At 46.7% G+C, this 24,528-nt stretch overlaps 1 protein-coding gene across 3 annotated transcripts in view; it reads right to left on the reverse strand.

Annotated features, from left to right (window-relative positions):
* Positions 1–324: 324 nt before the first annotated feature.
* RALB (RAS like proto-oncogene B) overlaps positions 325–24,528 on the reverse strand; it is a 344,523-nt gene continuing 320,319 nt past the window's right edge. For all 3 annotated transcript variants that reach the window (XM_078682072.1, XM_078682074.1, XM_078682073.1), the window contains one exon: positions 325–1,809. In XM_078682072.1, the coding sequence (XP_078538198.1) occupies positions 1,690–1,809 (120 nt within the window). In that variant the 3' untranslated portion in view covers positions 325–1,689. The remainder of the gene's footprint in view (positions 1,810–24,528) is intronic.

Genomic DNA, 24,528 nt, shown 5'->3' on the forward strand with positions numbered 1-24,528 from the left:
TTTGACTGACTGACAATACTAAATGTAACTTTCCCATCAAATGTAATGTCTGATTTCCTTAAAATAAATACATTTACACTTTGTATGATCTGACTATATTTTTGAACAATGGGAAACTGATTCACATTGAGTAGTACTCCTGAATACAAATTGGCTCAAAGTATGTTCCTGATGTTCAAGTGTCTTCAAAAACTGAGGGAACCGATTTAAAACTCTTAAACCTAGAAAGAAAAGTAATCTTGCAATGATCACAACTGAGTCGGTCTTAACGTTATATGAATAACAGTCTTGGCATTTGCAACAGCCTTTAAACATACATCAATATGGGACTTGTAAAGTATTTAATGCAAACATTTTATGAAAATAACAGCTTTTTTAGAACCAACAAGTCATGTCAGAAGCATAGTCATTTTTGCAATACACAATTTACCCTGGGACACAATGCTACATCCTGAGCCAAACACTTGTAGCCGGAATAGTCAGTGTCACATGGAGATTGTGATTACTGCTGTTTACATGGGAATAAACATTACAAAACTTCAATATTTTAAGGTCCAACACTGCCAAATTGTTATTAAAGAGACCTTCTGCAGCTATTTGCCTTTAACAACATTACTGACAGTTCATCCTCAAGGCCGATATTTTCGCTGTCAAGTAGTTTACAGATAATACTGCGGTTGAATTGTCCAACAAATAACGGTCTTGGGAGATCACACATACCTGAGATTAAGAATTAAAAAAAGCTGCATGCCTGGCAATATCTCATTTGATACATAGCTCATCATATCAACGATGAGCAGCAATACTGAAACATCTGTTATCACATTGTAAGCGAACATCATTCCTCTCAGGACAACGTTCTGCGGTAGCTCCTTTGTTCATAAATCGGGAAATTTGTACTGAGCATACAGTTCACAGCGACAGAGAAAGATGTCTGGAAATTCATTTAATGTATGCTGCCAAATACAGGAGGACTTCTTGGCACACTAATTTTCTGTGGCAGGAGCACTGGATCAATAAACAGGGAAATGGCAGAGCTAGGGTTGCAGTAAAATAGAGTCATATTTCAGAGAAAATGCTATTTCTTAAGTTATGTCTTCCAGAGTTTCCGCTTGAGAAAGAGGCAACAGTAGCATTTAGTAATCATACACAAGTCTGATCTCTAAAAGTAATGAGGTAGTGGTAAAAAAAAAGCTTGGGCATCATCACACATACGACTTCAAAAATGAGACTAGGGATTTAATATGGCGTTTAAGGAAATTGCATTTTACAAGACCATTCAAGAACACCCCTTTGTTAGAATTCCACATTTATAAAACAAAACGTCAATACCCATTTGCCACTGATTTACATTTATTAGAACACCCATAAATTATAGGTAAGGTAAAAAAATGACATTACCAAAACTTGGTGATGATGTGCCCTTTCAAAAAGGAAAAAGGTATAAACATTTCTTGTGATATCAATTTTCCAAAGGGTTGCCTTCAGTTGTTTTAACTAGCTATGCCCTTGTCTCCCAAAGAAAAGAGAAAGAAAGAAACATGCACGTGAAAAAAGGCCAGATATGCATACAAAGTAACAGTGTTTAAATAATTAGATTTGCTTTATGGCATTAGAAAAAACAATCTGAGTTTTAAAACTATATAGTTAGTGGCGATTGGCTAACAGCAACTCTCCTCACATGGCCTATCACAGCAAACAGCATCGTTCTTTAAAACTCTTCTTGCTCTTTCCACTCTTCTTGCCATTTTTGTCTTTGTTTTCAGACATCTTCTTTGTTCTTACTTCCCTCATCAGATCAAAAAACACCTACAAAAATGAACAAATGCATTACTTTTGAAATACAATATGTGCACTGTTTTAATATAGGAGAAAGCATATCACAAAAAAGTTCATAAAAAGTGGATCAAATAGAACAAAAATAATCATTGCAATAACAAGCTACGACAGGCACCTGTTTCGCGCCTTTGAAGGATATATTTATGGTAGCATTTACTATTTTCAATGTTTTATGCCAGGAGGCAGGTGGAGCTTCCTGTTGTGCCTGGGTATTGTTTAGATTTACGTAAATCTATTAAAGATATCTCGGTTTAAAGGAAAGTAATAATAATATTTTTACATACGAGCAGAAAATAAACAAGCCATATCAACATCCAAAACGTTATATCTGTTCTCAAATGAACAGATCAGAAAATACACGCATATCATAATCGATAACTAAATCTCACTTGTAATGCTACTATGTACCGATGGAACCTTAGGTCAAGAAGAGCAATCACAGCTCCTCATCCCAGACATGTCTACACTAAAAGCACTCCCAGTCACTTCCCAAAATTGACGATTGTTGTGGCATGGTATGATTTTCCGGTTAGCCCCCTAGAGCTAGTTATAGAAGACTAGTCTTATTTATATGTGTAGGAAGCTGGCTCTGTATATACTACACCAAAATGGGGTATTGTGGGCACAGAGTCCAATGGAACCCCAAAGGTAGGCAGAGGTAAAAGTAGATAACACCTTGCTCTCTATTTGTGGTAGTGTGGGCGAGCAGGAAGGATTTATCAGTGAGTAGTGTTAAGCATTTGCTGTACACCCTCAATCAGCAAATGTCTTCACACACTCAACCAATTTTGGTTGTATAAAAATATTATGAAGTTATTTTATTTCTAGAACCAAGCCAAGCCTGGCACCGGTAAGTGAAATAAATGCTTTGCAAAATCTTATGCAGTGTTTACAATTAAATGTAGGTTCAAATGCAGTTTGATTGAAATACATGTAAGTCAAAATATCGAAATTACTGTTCAGATTACTTTTAAAGTTACTTTTTCTACTCAGTTTAATAAGCCTAGATATCACACTGGGACAGTTCCTAGAGAAAAGGTAAGTAAAATCGTTTTTGCACAGTTGTAGTTTTTCAGGTTACCATACAAATCAACTCCACACTTAGATAATTTTTCAGAGAAAAACAGTCAATGTATTCCTATGAAGAGAAATGAAGTTATCAGTTACCAGGCAAGTCGGTCTTCGGGTTGAGTTTCTGGGGTTAGAACAAGTGTTCCCCTGGGGTCAAGGATGCACTCTCAAAATACCCTCAGCTGCACTAGGGCGGCCGGGTGCAGAGCCCTGAGGCCCAATGTTATCCGGTTGGTGGCTTCTTACGAGCAAAGCCACTGGGTTGTGGGAGCAAAGCGCCTGGTGTTAGGCTGAGGGCAAAGGGGGATCCTGTTTAGCACACAAAATGCACCAGCAGCGGCGAAGGGGTGGCTAGGTACAGAGTGCAGATTTGTGGTCGGGTGCCCTGTTGATTTCAATGTGGATTCTCCAGTTTCAACAAAGACTGCAGACTCAGGGACGAAGATCTTCTCGAGGTGACCACCAATTGGAGAGGTAAGTTGGGATGCTTGGGGATGCTGGGGTATCTTTAGGCATCTGGTTTTCGTTACCAGCTCCAGTCGCGGTCGGGGAGTTCCTCCAGAAAGAGCATGCAGGCTTCGCTGGGAGATTCGCGGCAGGTCAGAGATCACTAGATCTCGGGTCAGGATCGCCGGGGAGATCTCCTTGTGGTGTTGGGCCACTCGAACTCGGGCAATGGGCGACAAGTGCAGAGTGGAGCAGACAACCGGATTTGGCGGGAGCTAGAGTCTGTGGATGAACAAAGCCAGTGTTCACAGTAGACAAAGTCTTTTCTGTGGAAGGCAGGGCAGGTTCTCGGTGTTCTTGAGGTTTCTGGCTGCAGGACACACCAGAGTTCACTTCTTCAGGTTCGAGGATGGGAACAGGCCGGTAGGGCTGAGGCCAAGTCAGTGGGCGTCCTCCTCTTCTTAGCTTCGGCACGGCTGTTCGGTCCTTCTTTTCTTCTTGGTCATTTCTTGTCCGAGAAGGCAAGGTTCACGGGTGTCACTAAATACTACATTTAGGGGTGTTACAGGTAAGTAAAGTTGGGACCAATGGGTCCCTTCCTTGGGGTGGGTACTCCCCCAATTATACCACCCTCCAGTGGGTCCCACCCATGTGCAAGATGGCGTGGACTGAGAGTTGTGCTTCATCTCGCCTCCCTACACCTGAGTGGTGGTGTTGGCAAAAGTGGGCACACCTCCCTTCCTAACTTGGTTTTCCTGCTGATTCTCCCGCCCAAAGTGGGGGTTCTAAGCGGTGGGGGTCAGTTGCTGGAAGCAGCAAAGGGCCTGAGGAAGCTCACAAAGGCGGCAGGCCTTTGAAACTTCCCCCTTCGTGGACCCTGCCCATTCTGGGGGAGGAGCCTTGGCACCTCGTCCCAGGATGTGCATTGTTTCAGACTCCCGAGAGCAACAGGCTCTCGACTCAGGGGTCCAGAAACATATCTGGCGGTGGCAGCAGGCGAGCAACCACTCAGGCAGGAAACTAGTGTTAGGTCGATTTTAAGGGGGCATCTCTAAGATGCCCTCTGTGTGCATTTTTTATTAAGTCCCACACTGGTATCAGTGTGGGTTTAATATGCTGAGACGTTGGATACCAACCTTCCCAGTTAACAGTAAAGCCATTATGGTACTGTGGAGTTCGTAATGACAAATTCCCAGCACCATAAACTCTTAATGGCATTACTGCACTTACAATGTCTAAGAATTGGCTTAGACACTGTAGGGGCTCATGGTGAGTGAGTGAGTGCGTGTGTGTACCCTCTGAGGGTGGTACAATAAGTGCTGCAGGCCATGGGGCCTTCCCTGGCGACAGTGCCCTTGGTACCTGTGGTATCATTTACAAGGGACTGCCCTGTGGCCAGTTGGGTTTTGTCTTCCATGCAGTTTAATGAAATAACGTACGTCATGTGTACCTGTTTGGCAGGAGTCCAGGGCACACTCAGTCAAAGTACATCAGCAGTTTTGCAAAAAAGTGCGGGCATCCATGCAAAAAGAAGGTACTTTCTTACAATATGATTTTGAATATCTCTACAACTCCCCTTGTAACAGCCCTTCTGCTCATGCCCTGCAGTATAAACGAAAGCTAAATACCTTTGTTCTGCTCAGTGTCCATTTCCACACATCGCACCTCCATCTTTTGACTCTTAGGTACGGGATCTCTAACCCTCATATGGATGCTACCTATACTTGTTGTTTTCTATGTGGCGATTTGCAAGACATGAGAATATTTTAACTTGCCCATAGCCATCGTCAGGGCACAAACAGAGCAGCTTCGTTTATGAAAGGTCCCACAGATCAAATACCTCACAAATGGCTTACCTGCTAATAAAAATATCTGGTGAGGTTTTAGCTTTGATACCGAATTGTATGGACTGGGAGAACGCCATGGGGATTCCTTAGAGCTGTGTTACTCTTTGATAATAACTACGAGTCCCAGGTAGACGCTATCGTTATGAAAAACATGCATGCACAATGGATCAGGTGTCCTTTTCTGCATATTCAAAATTCAACTGTGTGCCAATGAGCTTGCCTTGGACTTGGCATCACTATAAAAGGTGTGATCCTCCACTGCATCTACGATTCTCAACTGTGAAGCTCCAGTATTGAAGCTCTGCAGCAGGTTCAGCCGTACCCTATGATGTGCAAGGGTAGCATCATACTACCATAGAGTATGATGTGCCTGTAGAAGAGCCTTCTCTACTTATGCTATCTCTAGTCATTTTTTCCCATCTGACTTGTACATTATCATTAGGCACCTGAGCCTTCTGAATGCAGTTCTTGCAGGTCTTGGACAAGTGTTTATAAACCTGCCTGAAGTTACTAAAAAAAAAGTACAGATTTACAATACTTAGCCTAACCTCACACTACATTTACACACTGGTTTAGCAGAACTGGACATCTGACTCCCAGTCAAACACTTAACATAGTGTGGCTCTCTCTGTCAGGCAGAGGGCACAGCTATAAAACTATCAGTTGACCCAACTATAAAATCACTAATCGTAGAGGAACTGCAAGGAAAATGATAGCGAGGATGGCATGCCCGTCTCCCCAAGAACACAAAGAAAGCCAAGGAGCTAAAAAAAAAAAAGGGCTAAAAAAAAAAAAAGGGGTGACAGAGTGATTTAGATAGTTTTGCGGCCTGGGAATCGCTCCACTGCTTCCCCCTTCGTGTAAGCCAATGAATTATGTAGAGGACAATGAATGCTTGAAGGAATGGTAATGTGATGCAATGCACAGAATCTTATTATGGTGTTCCTTCACTGTGTGAGGTATCTAAAGGAGACTGGCCAGGAAGATTAATGCTCGCGCATCTTGACTACGGTACACCGAATGGCCAGTCAGCAGAGTAGCATGTGTGGCAGTGAACCTCTTGGATTGAGCTGATCGAAAGCCACACCAAGCATTAAACTCTCAGTTACAACACACACCTTGAAGCCCATCTTTAAACCAAGTGCTCGATTTGGACCTTCACAAAGACAGTGGTATGGGGTGCTTTACCCACCAAGCTACACATAAGGCAAGCAATTCAGAACCAATTACAGGTAAGAAGCTGGAAGTGGAAGAGTTGGCCAAATACACCAGTACTGGCAATTGTTACATGACAAAAGCAAGAAGGACCAAAAAACAAAAGCCATGCCTTTAGCCCGGACAGGATTAAAGTGGGGCACAATAAAAGCATACTACATATTCAGTTTGTTCTTCCACTGAGTATTTTTTATTTAAACATTTCAGAAATGGCACGTGTTGGGAGGGGGTGTTCCCTGCATGTCATACAGATGTACACCCCTTTCTTGAGTCACAAATTCTGCAGAGAAATCAATTAAATGCAATGTTAGCATTTCGCTCTAAGAATTTCCCCAAAACAAAAGGGGAAGAACAATTTGCCAAACTCTTTGGCTCCAGTAGCTGCTTGTTGCATGATAAGAGCACTACAAAACAAAGAATAAATAAATATGATGTACAAAGAGGAGCCACTGCTCTACTTTGTTTTTACATCAGTTAATTCTATTAACAGTAAGAATAAGTTACTTACCTTCAGTAACGCTCTTTATTTAAATGAAGTTTTCTCACCTTTAGATTACTCTAATTCTTCAGCCAAGCTTCTGCACACCGGCAGGTGGCACAGTTAGGCTCCACTGTGACTCCATACTGCCTCAAAAATGCTGTTATGTTACCGGATTTGTAGAGCGCATAATTCTAAAACCAACAGGGAACAGTAGACTGCAGATTTAGGCGAGGAAGTTAATTAGGAAAGTGATAAGTTTTTATGGCCTTCCAAAAGGACGCAAGATCTTGTATACTTCTGATGTTGGCAGGAAGGGCGTTCCAGAGTCTTGGAGTGAGGGCATGAAAGGAACGCCCTCCGGCCTGCTCTCTTCTAACAGGATGAACATAAGTGTTAGTCAGAGGAGCGCAGCTGGTGGTTCGGTATGTAAGTGGTGAGGAGATTGGCTAGGATATCGGGGGCTTGGGCATTCAGAATTCTGTGAGAAATGTACAGAACTTTAAAATTGATTCTTTTCTCCACTGGGAGCTAGTGAAGCCTACGCAGGAAACTGGAGCTAGAACAAGATTGGGGAAGGCCAAATAGCATCTGAGCGGCAAGTTTTGTGCCGTTTAAAGGAGACGTATCCCTGCTTTGTTGGCACCCAGATATAGGGAGCAGGAGTAGTCCAGTCTCGAAGGTATGGTGGACTGGATCATGACCTCGCGGGTGTTTTGGCGTAGAAGAATCTAAGCAGTGGTTTGAGTCCACGTAGGAGTCCAAAACAAACTCCGGTTACTGACTTTGGTTTTACCCGGTAGGTCATGGTAGAGTCAACCCAGATGCCCAGATTTTTTATGGTCTATTTGGGTACGGGAGGGGACCCTAGGGTGGAAGGCCACCAGCGTTCACTACAAATGTGGGTGTTTTTGCCTAAGAGAAGGATCTCAGATTTATTGGCATTTAGTTGAAACAATTGGATGGCATCCAATCTGTGATGGCCGATAGGTCGTTTTGAAACTTGGCAGCATCTTGTACGGAGTTATTGGATAACACAACCACAAGATGTGTGTCTTCAGCATAGGCGATCACAGTCAGACCCCTATCCTTTGCCACTGCTGCTAGAGGTTCAATGTATGTATTGAATAGGGTGGGGCTCAGAGTGGAGCCCTATGGCACCCCATGACACATGTTGTGTGTCTGACAGCTGAAGAGTGGGGGGCAATCACTTGCAAGGATCTTTCAGCTAGGAAGGATGAGAGCCAATTCAAGGCTGCCCCTCTGATACCGATATCTTGTGGACGCCGCAAGAGGATCTGATGAGAGACTGTCGAAAGCAGTGCTTAGCTCAAGAAGAATTGGTGTGAGGAAAGTCCTTCATTCAGGGAGCTCCGAACATGTTCAGTAACTGCCAGTCTGGCAGATTTAGTGCTGTGGCGTGGTTGGAAACCATTCTGCGAGGGGTCCAGAAGTTCATTAGCTTCTATGTACGTGGTAAGGATGAAGTTAATGTAAGATTCAGGAATTTTAGAGGGAGCAGTGAGATGGGGCATAAGTTTTCAGGCTTGGAGTCATCCAAGGTAGGTTTTTTGAGAAAGGGGTTCACCTTGGCATGTTTCTATGAGACGGCGACTATGCCGAGGACAGAGACAGGTTTATTAAGTCGCAAAAGGGGAGTAGAAGCTGAGGTAGGAACTGATCTGGTTTGAGAGGGTCTGCTGCGGATCCTGATTTAATTTTATTACAGATGGTTGACATAGCTTCCTGGGAAAGTGTGGGGAAAGCGGAAAGAGGGGGAACGGTGGGGTTGGTCGGGGTGGTGGGGCCAGCATTGTTAGTAGTGGAGGGAAAGATTTTGTAGATGTCCTCGACCTTCTTGACAAAGAAAGAGACGAGTGCCTCACATTGATGGTTGGAGGTAAATGATGATTTATTGGGTTGCTTTGAGGTTTTGAGATCTTTTAACAAGGAAAAGATGCATTTTGCTGGATTGATGCTATTTTTTATTTTGTCTGCAAAGTAGTTGGCTCTTGATTTTCGGATGGATTCATGGTAATCCTTGATAGCCACCCGATATTGTGTTTTAAGCTCCGGGTCGTATTGCCATCTGCACGCCCGTTCAAGGACCTTGAAGTTTTTCCTGGCCTGGTTCAGACTCCTATTAAACCATGGGCTGGACTTTTTTCTACGGCTGTAGGACAGTTTGGCAGGGATGCATAAGCCATTCAGACAAAATGCTGTAAGCCGTTTTAATGTTATCGGGGAGGTGCAGTCTCTGACTGAGGAGGCAGACTTGAAAATGGCCGGCATCTACCTTCTGCGAGGGACATTTTAGGACAGGCTTCCGAGGGGCGTCCTGAGGTGGGCATACACCCTGTGGTGTCAGATATAAGGTGGTGCTCGGACCATCTCATAGGTAGCGGCTGACTGACTTTTAGGGCAGGTAGGTTGGTGAAAACAGGGTAGTTGAAATACAGCGAGATACGCTAGAAAATTGGGATCTCCTTGTCTTGGCTGGCTTCCAGGTGTAGCTTCAGGTCCCTGATAATATTGAAATTAGCAAATATGTCAGTCCGGGTAGTTAATGCTTCCCTGAAATTTTTTGATGTGAAAAGATGCGGAGTAATTCCAATTTCACTTTCTCCACATCCCCTTTTTACCATCATAACAAAAATTCTCCTGCTTTTTGCAGGAATACAATTTAAACATTTTCTACTGTGGATAGAGATTGGAAAAGAGTTTGTGAATACCCTAAAACATGTTAAGTTATGAGTGTTCACAGACTCACAAGGCATTTGAACCTTGGAACAACTTCCCGCTTAATTTCAGCCTCGGTATGCCCCCCCACCGCCCAATCAGGAGATGCACGCTACTGTGAAGTGGCAAATTCACCCTTCACCCCATCAGTGCCAGGCAATTAAGAGATTATACCGAAAGAATGGGCAATTGTCATGCAGACCTGGTTTTACGGGGCTGAAGTATTCATGGTACCCCTTGTCTGTGGGTATTATTGCTCACATTAACACCTGCTCTGGCTGGACAGATTGCAAGGGGAGAGGATGTGGTCCGTTGGCTAGACTGCTGAATTTGGTGCTGGAAACCAGGGTTCGAGCCTCGGGGTCACGTCCACATCCTGTGATTCTGGGCAAATCACTTCATCTCCCTGTGCCTGAATGTGTAAGTAATCGGTGCTCATGTAAAGAGCTCCAATACCTTCGGGTATATAAATGTGCAAAAAAAAAATGGATGCACGAGGAGGCTACAGCGGGGGAGGAGATGGGGTAGGGGGAAGGGTGGGGGGGAGACTGCAGTCTGGTCTCGTTGTGCCATGGCTGAAGGGTGGGTGGAGGTAGGAAAACAGGCCCAGGCTAAAACACAGCCGGAACTGAAAGCAATCAGGCCACATTTTTCTGCTGGTAAAATCGTGTCTCTTTCTCTCATCTGGTAAATCTGGGTGGGAAAGTAATGGGCCACTCATCAAGTAGAGTGGAATTTCATAATAAAATACAGCTCTGCTCAACTCCTAAAGGGGGCATGTATACATTTACAGAAAGGGGGCCACATTTTAACCTTGGCGGAATTCAAACCTTGACACAGCATGAGCCCTGGCATAATCAGGGACGCTAATAGCAGAGTTTTTATATAATGAGACTGCAGCCATAATGTGTCACCGCTGTGAATTGCGGCTAAAGGGACAAGTGTATTCTTTTTACTGGACAGGTAGATTTCCGAAGAACTCTGTCCCTTCCCCAAGTATATATTTTAGGAAATTGCACACCCATGCAGTTTCTTGTAGCTTTCTTGTTCGGCCCCGCAGATGCAGAGTGTAGAACAAACTGTCTGAGGCAATATGCGGATCTCCAATTTGGGACCTTTTTAGATGTTACAAGAAACTACACCAAAGAACGGGGTAGTGGGAGGGCAGTGAGGCATATGTGGTTATTAAGAGTATCCACTAGAAAGTTAACTTGTTCTTCTGATGTACGAGTTGCTTGCCTTCAGTAACGATGTATCTGGTCAAGATGATTCTAGCCGCAGATTCCTTATCGTATAATTATCCCCAGGCATGAGACTGGATTCGGAATTTTTTTTGCCACAGCATCCCTGCGCGCCGTGGCGATGGCATCGCGCGACTCTGCCCAGGCGTCGTCCGTGCACGTGACGTCAGCGAGGTCACATAAGCCCCACCCCGGCATGCCTACGTCAGTTTTCTTCTGAGAACTTTTCCGCGCCACAACCCGGAGCCACCCGACAAACTGTGGGAACATGGGAACAGTGTGCGAAATAGCAGAACATTTGGAAAAAAGGAGCAGTGCCAGACACTGCAGTGCCCAAAGGCAGGGAAAAGAATAAAGAGTAAAGAACAGAGCCCAGCCCGGAGCCGTCACCCTGCCAGAATGTAGGCCGTACCCCACTGAGAGAAGGCACACATACAAAATGTCAAGACAACCTGAACAGGAATATAATCCCAACCAAGAACAACGAAGGGGAACCAGTTCCAAGACAAACAGGGAACAACAGCCCTCCAATGCAGTCCTAGCACAGAGTGCGACAATCCTCCAAGGAAAGAAAGAGCAAAGCACTGCTAGGAGACCAAAACCAAAAAGGTAGCAGAGGTGCAAGGACCGTAGAAACAAGAGGGAGGAAGGGAAGGGACGAGATCAAAGGCAGGCCCCAATCCTGAAGCAACAAGGACAGAGGGGCTCAGGAGTACCTATAGGCCCATCCCCTAAATTGCCAAAGAGGAGGAAGGACAAGAAAAAAGACAAAAACATTCTGTCAAAGAGCAAAGAATACACTCACAGAAACATAGCCATCCACAGGAAGGCGGCTGCAGAAGGCCAAGTCAAAAGGGGCCTCGCAGAACGAGGAGGAAGGTCGGGCCGTGAACGAATCTGCGGCTAGAATCATCTCTACCAGATACATCGTTACCGAAGGTAAGTAACTCATACATCTGATAGAAACTACTAGCCACAGATTCCTTAATGTAGAATAGATACCCTAAGCCATACCCATGGGGAAGGAGGGTCTGCGAAAGGACCCCAGCAGCCTGGACATAACAGAAGGACCCACAGGGGATCAGTCCAACGGACAGGACGAGGAGCCCCTCTTCCCAGGCAAGGGGAACCCCACAAGCAGAACACCCCTGACCCCTAGATGGGTGTGGGAAGAAGAAAGGAGAACAAGAAGCCTGTTCACACTTAACAGAGGAAAGAAGGGCAAGGCCAGGGGAGGCTGAAGCACCCCATGCCTCTACAAGGCAACTGAACCTCCAGACAATTCCAGGGAAGGAAGAGGAAGAAGAAAAAAAAGAAGAAGCCGCATAGAGGGCCCAAGGAAACGAGGGAAAAGAAGGTGGGCCCACCATTGTCGGAAATCAACAGACCAGACAGAGCGGCAGCAATAAGCAGCCGGAAAACAGGAAGAAGAGCCCGGGGCCCCCAGGAAGACCGGGCAGGCTATGCCTGAAAAATGGAAAAACATGATACCATCCCAACCTCCAGAACAGGAGTATAAAGGCGAGGAAATGCCCGGACACACTACCACGAGGGGTCCGCGCACATGACCTAAAGAAGCATCTGCAACATACATAAACGCCATGGAGAGCAGAGGCTCGAAGGCTACCACAACCCCCTAGCATAGCGCAAGCTATATATCAGCTACCACTACCCCACATAGGGTACGTTAAGTCCCAAGACATGGGAACCCTCTTAGGAAGAAACTTCTGCAGCAGAGGAAAAACGAAAGAGCCGCGGGGAAAAAAAACCCACAGAAGGCTTGTCAAGCAGCCCAAGAGAAAACAGAAGGCCTAATCTCAGGGCCAATCAGCGCAGATAACTCAAGCAAAAAACACAGGCAACAAGGGCCGTCCAGCAGCCAACAAGCCACAATCCCACCAAAGAAGACTCAAGTGGCCATAAAACACAGCACAACAAGGGCGACTCGCCCAAGAGGAGGTCCGAGAACCAGATCAACTCACCAGTCACTGAGGGAGAGGAGGAGGAGGAGGACAACAACGACGAAGCCCTGCCAAGAACCTCTGGATGGCCGAGTCTGCCGGGGCATGAAATAACAGGGTGCCGTCAAAGGGAAAATCAACCAGTCGTTCCCTAACATTCTCAGGGAACACACTGTCCCGAAGCCAAGCGTGGCAGCAAAGGGCAGCCGAAGAAGCCATGGCACGACCAAGCACCTCTTATATGTCCAGAGCGGAGCGAAGAATGAACGCCGCCAGCTCCCGGCCATACAGTGCATGATGCCGCAAGTCAAGCTGAAGAGACTGCTGTGAAGCGGCGGATCCCAAGGACTCAGCCGAGTCCCACAAAGAAAAGGAGGCCCTGGCCAACACACATAAGATGTTAAGGGCCCGCAGAGCAGCGCTGGTCGAGGTGAACATGTTGCGCCCCCAAGAGTCCAGCAAGCGGGCCTCCCGGGACAGTGGAAACAACAGAGGCGGCAGGGAGGGAAAAACAGTCGGCAAAAGTGGGCTGGAAGCAGAGGGGTGGAGGGAAAGACACGCCAGGTCATGAGGTGCTGGAAGGTGCCGGTGATGGGGCACCGGGTCCCCAGTGGCGGGACGCCTCCATGTCTCCATTCAGGGAAGAAAGGAGCAAACACTCAAAGGGAAGCAACAGCTCTCTCCCACCAGAGCCCTGGTGGAGAACCTCCAGAAGATGATCTGCAGGAAAATGAGCAACTGGGTCACCCATGCGAAAAATGCCCACAGCAGTGGACACAGCACGAGCGAAAGCCACACCCGCCTCCGTAGGGCCCCGCGGTGGAGAAAGCAGCTACTCCGTGGGGGACGGCTGCAAACTAAGGCAGCCGTCCCCGAAGCCAAGCGGGACAGGCAAAGGCCAGACCTGAAAAGTAGAAGGAGGGACCGAGGAGTTGGGTACCTGTTGCTCCGCCGGCGAAAACCGCGGCCTCTGGGATGGCGGGGAGTCGCCTTTTGATGACGCCGGGGGAAAAGCCACCACACGGCAGCCCGTCTCCGGTGAGGACGACACCAGCAGGCACCCAACCTCCGGAGTAGAGGGAGCGTCCAAAGACGAGTCCTCGACTCGACGCCTGTCCGGCGGCGTAGAGTCTGCAGCCTACAGCAGGATGTCATTATCCAGCGCCAAAGGAGACGCCAGACAGGCCTCTCCCACGTCACACAGCACCGAAGTGGCCAAGGGACAGCGCAGACTCAACCTCCGACGAGGCAGCCGCCTGTGTGGAGGGACGAGAGGGACCTGGGGAGTGACAAGAAGCCCTCCCCCAGCCTCGACGCAGAATGGGACGTAGGGGGTCCGCTGACCCATGCGGCGCGAAGGCCAATTCAACCTCCGACTCGGCAGCCGCTTATGTGGAGGAATGAGAAGGAACCGGAGGGGGATGAGGAGTCCCCTTCCAGCCACGACCCATAGCGAGACGAGGAGGGTCCACCGACCTCTGTGGCGGCGCCTGGGTCAGGAGTTCCCGGTGCCGTAGCGGCGTCACCTCAGCCATAGACGAGGCCGCTGCCTGTCCAGAGGGCCCAAGAGGGGCTCGGGATGAAACCTGACCCCCGGCGACCACCTGCGACACCACAGGGGCTCACGCTGGAGTTCGCGGTTAGGCGGAGGCATCGTGGTCCGAAGGAGGGACCCCCGAAGGGCCACACCCCAACGGCACCACATCCTCCAAGCCTGGAGCCGAGCCAGTTGGCACCGGGGCCAGAGCCACCGGCGACGCCACGGAGGGCTCCGCGCAATGCACGGGATCCGCCGACATCCCAGGAGGGGAAGGAGGAGAAGCCAGCAAAGCCTGCAAGGCTGCTCCATACGACTCCATCTAGGCTCTCGACACCCCCTCACTGGCAAACGGTGGATAGGGGGACGAAACACGGGTCGCATTACCCACAGAGAGCCCACGCCCCCAACAGTCCGGAAACCATCCCCCTGGGACAAGCTGCGACACTTAACCACTGGGGAGCGACGCTCGTGCGCCACAGGAGAGGGATGAGGACGACGGCGACACCCGCTCCGAAAACCTTCCGCAGAAGCTGATCGATGAAATGAAGCCGACCTTGAGAGACGCGCCGAGAGCAGTTTCATCCGGCGCTCCCGCCGTGACTGCGGCTTCAACTGTTGGCACACCTCGCAATCAGTGGAGCCGTGATCTTCCCCCAAACACCACATGCAAATAAGGTGAGGGTCCGTCGTCGACATAAGGCGCCCACACGACGTTCAAGTCTTAAAGCCCGAAGGCATTCGCACACTATTCCACACAGATAACCACAATAGTGAAGAGAAAAGGGGCCTAAACAGGCCCGGAACAGAGACCGGATCCTCGTTGCACATGGAAAAGGAAAAAACGGACGTAGGCACATCGGGGTGGGACTTATGTGACCTCGCTGACGTCACGTGCGCGGACGCCTGGGCGGAGTCGCGCGATGCCGTCCCCCCCAGCGCACAGGGATGCTGTGGCAAAAAAAAATCCGGATCCAGTCTCAAGCCTGGGGAGAATTCTACGTTAAGGAATCTGCAGCCTCGTAGTCTCTATCAGATAGACATGCCTAACCATAGTTTACTTACCTTTAGAATATGTACCATGGCTGTACTCCTCAAAGGTAAAGGGTAAGAAGAGTGGATTCAGACCAAAAGGTCCTGCAGAATCAAGCGGGCAAAGTGATATTCCAGCCAGACCTTGCTGTCAAAGCAGTAATGATTCATAAATGCATGCATAAAAGATTGTCGCAACCTGCAAATGTATAAAACAGTATTATCCCTCTCAGAAATACCACTGTAGCACCCTTGGCCCCGTCTGTGGGTCAACATGCTTTCATAGGGCTGCTTCTTGTCCAGTGAATAACAGATGCAAAGGCCTATTCACCTTGACTGGGTTCTCTTTGCACAGCCTTTGAACCCTATAAAATGCCTATAATCCATGTTTTGATTGCAGTCAATGTAAAATCTCAGCAACCTCTCCTACTCTGAGAGGTGATGTTGGGCATCACTGATGACATCATCCACAGAATCACTCACCCCCCATACCACACCTCATACACACACTTCCACACAACCACTGACATTCACATTCACAAACCCATACAAACACTCACACACCTACTCACTGATCCATAGAGGCACTCACACATTAACCCACCCAAACAGCCACTAACGCACATATACAGCAACTCATGCACCTACTCACTGACCAATAAAGCCACTCACATCCAGTCATCATTAGTATGCCATGTGCTCTATAAATGCCACTTTTATGCTATTCTATTCATCATTAAACACTTACACACCCACTCATACACCGATAGTCGCACACACACTGAATCAGTCGCCTATACAGTCACTCATTCACCCACACAGCTACTCACACAGCCACTCACTCATACATAGACTAATACGTACTCACTTACCTATACAGTCACTGAGACAAGCACATTCTCCCATACAAACTCTCTTACACACACTCACCTATATAGCCACTCACACATCCATTCACTCACCCATACATCTACTTACACATCCACTCATGCACCCATACAGCCCCTTATGTACCCTGTCACTCACCCATTCAGCCACTCATGCACCCTCTTGTTCACGATTTACAGCCACTGACACTCCCACACACTCATCCCTATAACCACTCATTCACCTTTACAACCACATACCCATACAGATACAGAAACTCACACCGCCACTCACTTACTCATACACCCACTGACACACTAACTCACTCATGTAAACAGTCTCTCATAACCATTCACTCTCCTACAGCCACTTACACACCAACTCACTCACCTATGCAGGCTCTTCCACAGCCACTTGCCTTAGTATATATGTTTAACACTCAGTAACGTTTAGAAAACACTTACTGGATGATGTCATTTGAGATTTAACTGACCATGTCATGAGTGATGTAATATTTGAGGTACTAAGCAGTACATTGCAGGGTTATTGCTGTCCGGCTGTTTGGGGACCCCGTGGACATCATCATTGCTGTTTTTTTAGCCCTACCTGCCCTCAAAGACTCTTAGTCCTCCCGCAGCCGCATTTCCATCAAACCGGCTGCCGAGAGGAGGACTACCTTTCCCAGGGGGCTGAGCGGCGGTCACGTCACCTCACGCGCCCGGAGGCGCCTTAAATCGAGCTCCTCATCGGTGGAGCGGGTGTTATTGCTGTCCGGCTGTTTGGGGACCCCGTGGACATCATCCTTGCTGTTTTTTAGCCCTACCTGCCCTCAAAGACTCGTAGTCCTCCCGCAGCCGCATTTCCATCAAACCGGCTGCCGAGAGGAGGACTACCTTTCCCAGGGGGCTGAGCTTCGGTCACGTCACCTCACATGCCCAGAGGCGCCTTAAATCGAGCTCCTCACCCGCGTCGCGGGAACGCACGCGTGACTGCAACGGGGGAAGCCCGGCAAAAAGGGCGGGCCCTCTGTGGCCCTCCGAGGCCTGAGGGGACTGGACTGGGCCACCCTCCTGTTCACTGCCTACAAAGTTTGGGACTTCATTGTGAGTAGCAGAGCTGATGTTTCAGTTGGACTAAGCAGTTCAATGAGGGTTCAATGAACTGGTATTGTAGACACTGCTGCCGTAGGGGGTACTCTTTTATTGTTACTATATAGTATTTGTTTTATTCATTCCCTGGAACGTTGTTCACCATCGTTGTTAATATGTCGACGAAGGGGGTCCCAAAAAATGTAATCTCTAAAACTGTGACTTCAAAGGGGTTAATCGAACATTATTTAACCCTTCTTCTGACATAGAACGTGAAATTGCTAGAGCAGAAAAGGGGTTATCATCAGATGTTCTACCCAACATGTGCCCTTTACTAGGCCTTTCTGAACCAATGCTAAAGTCACCATCAAAGGAGGTTATTGAGCTTAATGTCTCTACCACTGACATTAGGAACACTGGGGACATGGGTCCGACTTCCACTAACATTATCGATAGCCCCAATTCTACCAAGGAGGACTCAACTGTTATTGTAGATGTGCCAAAACCCCCTGAGGAATGTCTTCCTAGAACACTAGGCTCTATCCCTAATGATAGTAATATTAACCCTACAGTAGCTGAACAGCTCCCTGCAATAAAAAGGAAGCGTAGGGGCCCCAAGCATAGGGGGAGGCTGGCTAAGCAAGCCAAATTGTACCACAGCCCCCCCAAGGTTCCTACTATGCCCCCCAGTTCAGAGAGGACTACTCAAAGCCCGCATGTGCTTCAATCTACTACTCAATCCCCCCTTTTGGTCCAGATTGAAGATATAGTTAGGGCCCTAATTTTGCCGCTGGTTGAAAGACTCAAGAGACTAAATGATATGGTAGGACAAATCAGGAACGCAACTGATGCCAACCATGCGGAAATCAAGTAATTGGTCCAAAATAGTTGTATCGATGTTCATATATCATCTAGTTTGCCTAAAACTAATGTTGTTAAACACCCCAATGTAAGCCAACCCTGGTTACTAGACCTATATACCCAAAGGAACAAGATTCAAACAACTCTAAGGGTGTGATCCCTCTACCGAACATTACTCCCGTAAAAATCATGCCCATTATCCCCAAAAAGCCAGAAATTCGTGATAAAGGGCAAAGTAACAGAATAAATACTATAATTGATTTACCCCCAGAGGCTGCCCCCTTTGTGTGCGTCCTCTCGGGGGCCCCAGAGCTAAGTCACGGGAAAATAGAGAGCCAACAAGAACTTAAGAATCAAGTTGCCTTTTGGCTTAGTAAAAACAGACCACTTCCCCCCAATATTGACGGGCGAATTCTAAATGTTAGAAGGGTTGGGTGGCTTGGACACACGACCAAGGATATACCGGGAGATTTGGTTATTGTTAATTTTAAGAGTACCAGGGTGATCCCATTTCTGAGAAGCTGGCAACCTCAAATAGGTGACGGTTGCATTGTAACATGGGAACTTTCTGATTTCTACCCTAAAACACAATCCATTTCACATGTGAGCACTAGGACTAACAGTACACCACCCCCGGGTCCTGTCAGTTTGCTTAATATTCAACTGTTGATAACTTATGGCAGGTATGCTCCACTGTCTCAACTTGATGAAAATGATTGACATAGTGTTGTTAGAAATGTATCTATGCTAGGGGTTTAAAGGGGTAACATGATAGATGTGAAAGGTTTAGCGGCCTCATCACCCACTTATATCCCAGGGTCTATTGTCGACCCCAACTTGTGTCCCCCTATAGCTAACATATGTTCTATTTCATTGGTCAATTTATCCAGCCCAACTACGATCATAAATGAACATTTGCCAGCTATGTTATACACTAAGGTTGCAGGCTGGAATATAGCGGGTCTTGAGTCTAGATTGTGTTTACCTGATTGGGTGTAATTTATAGACAAAGGCAATGTTTGGTCCCTTCAGGAAACATGGGCGGATGCACCTGTATTTCGTGCGGGGTTCCTACATTTCTATAAACCAGCATTAAAAGGCCATAGAGGGCGCCCTGTAGGTGGTCTGACAACATGGGTCCACCAATCTGAAGGAGTAACGGTCGAGGAAATTCCAATAGATAGCCCAGATATATTAATTATTAGGATCCGGTCCACTAAGGGTCTTAATATTTTGCTTGTTAATATCTATGCAAGGGGCCTTCAGGGTGGGAAAGTCTCCCCGACATTAACATTTTTGGATGACTTCCTTTTTAAAGTATCAGACGTGGGGTTTAAGATTGTGGAGGGGGATCTCAACACTTGTTTTGAGCCATTGGGTAATGAGGACGGCAAACTTACTGGGACAGAAGATATGTCGTGGGGAATTCCCCAGTTAGAACTGTTACCCATAAAAAAAGTGGTCACAATCTGCCATGTACATTAAAGGAATGTGCCTAAACCTAGGGTTAAGGGCAGCAAATGGCAGGGTGAAATCTGACAGGATGGGTAGGCACACTTTCGACAACGGCAGACACAGTACCGCATTGATTACATCTTGATTGATGTGAAGCTGTGGTCTGCCGTTGTTGATATGGAAGTTATGGCCAGACCTGAAAGCGATCACAAACCGCTTGTGTTGTCCCTACTGGATCATAGTTTCCAGGGGGCCCCGTGTGAGGACTCTAATGTTGTTCAAGCTCAGGTACGTTTAAAAAACGATTTGAGAAGGGTTAGGTGGCCTAAGGTTGCTGTTGACGTAGTAGCCAGAACAGAGATAAGACTCCTAGTTTCCCATACACTGGAAGTACTGGAGAATTGTGGGTCACAGGACATGATTAATGCCAAAATTCCAAGTATCCATAGCGAATTGTTTCAGGGGCTTAAAAAGCTGTTCACTAAGAACATATCTAATCGGGGCAGGAAAAGCACACCAAGAATTGCTACCTGGTATGACGAGAAATGCAGGCAGACCCAAGGAGAACTGTTCTTAGCAATTAAATCAAAAGCTCACGGTCTAATCCGAATCTGTAGAGCTGATTACAAAGAAGCACAAAAAAATGCAAAAATAAAATGGGATGAAGAACGCTGGAAGGCCCTGACCGAGGCGTGTGGTGGCAGAAATATGCAACAATTTTGGCACTTCCTTAAATGGGGTAAATGCCTAGATGACCGACCAAGCTCCCCTTTTGTGGACCAACAGCAATGGGTAACCTTTTTTGAAAATCAGTTTAGGATGAATAATGACGCTGTGGCAGTTTTACCCCTCCAAACTTTGATGAACCGCTCATATTTACCCACTCTGAAGTTAAGTATATTATGAAATCTATTCCGAGTGGGAAAGCTCCAGGCCCTGACTGCATTCCTACTGACCTTTTTCTGCAGGAGCAGTACCTCTGGGTGCCTTATATTACTATCTTGGCCAATGCCCTAGCATCTGGTGCGCAGGTCCCCGATTCTTGGTACGGGGCAGAAATTTTACCGATTTACAAAAAGGGCGACCGTTCTGACCTGTCCAATTATCGGCCGATCAGCCTAATAGATGCGGTGCAAAAAATAATTGCCCGCCTAGTTTTGGGACGTATCCAGTAATGGATTACTGAACTTGATATTCTGACACCACTGCAGGCGGGATTCCGCAGCCACGTAGGCACTATTGACCAAGCATTCCGGTTTGTGTTGCTTTATTGGAAGTCAGTTTTTATGGGGGGGGGGCAAATTATATGGGGCCTTTGTGGATCTTAGGTCTGCTTTCGACCTTGTCCTGAGGGGAAAGCTGTGGGAATGTTTACTGAAATTGGGTATGCCAGTTGAACTGGTGAGGCTTTTGGTGAATCTCCATGCCCAAACATTCGCACAAGTACGCTGGGGTAAACCTGGAGAGGTGACTGATAGATTTGCAGTAGCAAAAGGTGTAAGACAAGGGTGTGTATTGGCCCCTACCCTTTTTTCGTTATTTATTAATGGGGTCACAAATTACTTCTCTAACTACCCTACAGACGCCCCAATCCTGGCAGGGATAAAAAATACCATTCCTCATGTTCGCGGACGATACGCTGTTAATATCGAAAACGAGACAGGGTCTACAGTCGGCCCTGTCTAGGCTTGAATTGTTTTGCCGCGAGCATGAGTTAGAGGTAAATTTATCCAAAACCAAGTTTATGGTTTTACGTGGAAGAACTCCGTCACAGCCAGGGTAACAATGGGTGGTACCACCCTTGAACAGACCTCTCTATTTACATACCTCAGCGTAACCTTTAGTGAGAACCTTAGCTGGACCCCGCAGATTGATCTTTTAGCCCTAAAACACGCTCAAATTGGTGGAGCCCTACTTAAAGAACACAAAAGCTCCTACACAAGGCCTATGTCTCCACTTATGAAGATCTATGGCTCTAAAATTTTACCTTCAGTTTTGTATGGTGCAGAGCTATGGGGCTTCAGTAATTTAGACCCCTTAAAAGTGGCCCAAAATAAATGTCTCAGAGCGGCAGTAGGACTACCGCAATCCACACCACGTATACCCCTTCTTTACGATTTAGGGTGTCAACCAGTGGAGGATATAGCAAGATACAGACCCATAGCGTTCTGGCGGTGCCTGTGGATTACGCCAGAACCCTCGCTTTATGCGAAAGCGTGTCTGGAAGTTAAGGATCTTCAGGGCTCCCATAAGATAGGCTGGTTGAGAGACCTAAGAATTACCCTATATGATATGGGGTTGGGGGAATTGTGGTCTAACCCGGACACAGCTACTTTTCCCACCAAAAAAGTGTTGAGAGGAATGTATTGGGAGAGGATTGTTTGTAAAAGGCATTCCATAATGACAGATGGTTCTCTTACGGCGTCCTTCTTGTTAGTGAAGGATGCCAGCCAGCTGGAAAATTATTGGGATGTCATCACTAGGCCTATGGACCGTAAGTTATTCCATCAACTTAGAGTCGGGTCACTTCTGCTTAGGGGCCTAACCAGGTCCTGGGGCCACGATGGGTCTGGTCATTGCCCACTGTGTCTAGAGTTGGGTGAAACAGTAGATCATTTTCTTTTTGTTTGCCCTTTGTACCACACACCAAGACAAAAGTGGTTACGCCCAGTATGTAGAACACTGGGCACACGCTCAGCGAAAACAGCCAGTAGAATTTTAAAAACAGATACATCGACACTGGTTGTAATTGGGGTTGCAAAATTCCTGGGCTGGGCATGGATCCTACGGGCAAGGTTGATCAAGTCTCTTTCGACTGCTGTGTAAACCGCTAGCTGGAACAGTAGTTTGTTGTGCCAATGAATGATATGGTCTTTTTTTTTTTAACTGTTTTTATAACTGGCTTTTTTATTATGTAATGAAGTCTTGATGCCTGTGATTTAATACTACTCTTAGCTTGTTCTTAACTGTATATTAATTTATTGTCTTAACACATTCCTCACATCTTTTTATCTGAAACTTTTTTATCTGTAATTTTGATACATTATTGGTTATGTATGTTGTGTAGCATGTCTTTTATGATGAAATATCGAATAAAGACTTCTTTGACTGACTGACTGACATTGCAGGGACATAAGTTATAGTTAGCTTAGCTAACTATACCTGCTGAATTTCTCTGGTTTTGTACAAGTGAAATGTGAGCCTAACTGGAACATCCCTCTAACTTTTGGTTCTTTCTATACTATATAAACATCCATCCATCCATCCATCCATCCTTCCTTCCTTCCTTTCTTCCTACTGGCGGTTGCCAGATAGTTAGGACATAATTTCCAAAGGAAGAACGTCTTTTGTTTTGCCAATATCTTGACGAATCATTAAGAAATGTTAAAACTAATAGAATGCTCAGTTCAGCTGCAGTGTTGAAAGTTTCGGGGTGATCCAGCAAGCAAGGCAAGAAAAAGGAGGGGCGGGGGTCCCAAAACACGTTTTCCCCATGTTAATTCCCATAGGGATTTTGAACATACTACAGTCCAAACTGCTGGATGGAATTACACTAAATTTGGCAGAAAGCTTGCGCTTGGTTCAGAAAGTGCACTTTTTGTGATTTGGTGTAAATCTGTTTAAACTAGTTTTAGAGATAGTAACTGAAATCCAAATTTGTATACCTAGGGGCGCGGAACCTCTGCGGATCCGACAGTCCCCGTGCTGAAAACGTATTGGCTGCTAACACTTAAACCACAAAGTGTTGGCAGCCACCTTGGGACTCTGATTCAGCCGAGTCCCACAAAATAAAACATAGAAAATAAAGAAAAGGGGGCAGTTTAGAAATACCCTCAACCCCTAGGGGTGGTGGTGGGGTCCTACGGTACCCCGCTGAGGGGGGTAAAAATGTTTTTTTGCAATTTTTCCGCAAAATCGAGGTGGATCTGCTAATTTACAGCAAAACTGAAAGGAAAAAAAAAACAAGCACGTCCTCCAATGCTCGTTTTTTTATTTGCCCCACCCCCAGGATTGGCCAGGTCCCGTGGGTAACAATGAATGTCTTTACAGCTAGATATGAGGTGGTCCCCCAGCTCATTGATGTTAAGCGGGGGAGCCAACATGCACCCCTGCCGTACCCCTCTCCTGACCTGCCAAGAGTCCGTCACACCGCCATCCTCGTTAAATATCACTGCTGCAGAAGTATTATTATGGGCAGCGTGTAGGAAGGCCACCAGGTCTGTGTCCAGACCCCGGACAGTTAACCACAGTTTGGATCGATTTACATGGTCGAATGCCGTTGTTAAGTCCATAAAAGCCATATACATGGTACCCTTCGTAGCAATTGTGTTTTTTCCGACCACCAGGTGCAGGTTAATACATTGATCGAGCTTCCCTTTGCCTTACCTAAAACCAAACTGAGGGTCAGCAATGACATTAAAATTATCTAGCCACAGTGATAGTCGATGCAAAATCACTTTCCCCATGATTTTGGCAGCTGAGTCTAAAAGCAAAATAGGTCGATAACATGAAGGATTATCCCTTGAACCCTTTTTAAAAATAGGAATAATAATAGCCTTGGCCCAGGAAGGAGGAAAACCCTAGGTACAGGCTGCATTAAAAACCTGTGCCAATATCCTCGGCCAGACCACAGGGTCTGCCTTATACAGGCCCGTAGGGACCCCATCCCAGATGTGGCCTGTGTAGCTTTGTGAACCTCGGTTGTACTGAAGTGAAGTAGTGCGCTAGCTGAGCTGGGATCCCATACGCGTTTCATTTAGATGCGCAAAGCACACTATTTATTGATGAACAAGATTTTGAGTTGGAGGCACACAGTCTCTCTCACACCTCTGGGCCGCACATACAGAGTT

This window comes from Lissotriton helveticus, chromosome 3_1 (assembly GCF_964261635.1).
Source record: "Lissotriton helveticus chromosome 3_1, aLisHel1.1, whole genome shotgun sequence".
Taxonomy (NCBI): domain Eukaryota; kingdom Metazoa; phylum Chordata; class Amphibia; order Caudata; family Salamandridae; genus Lissotriton; species Lissotriton helveticus.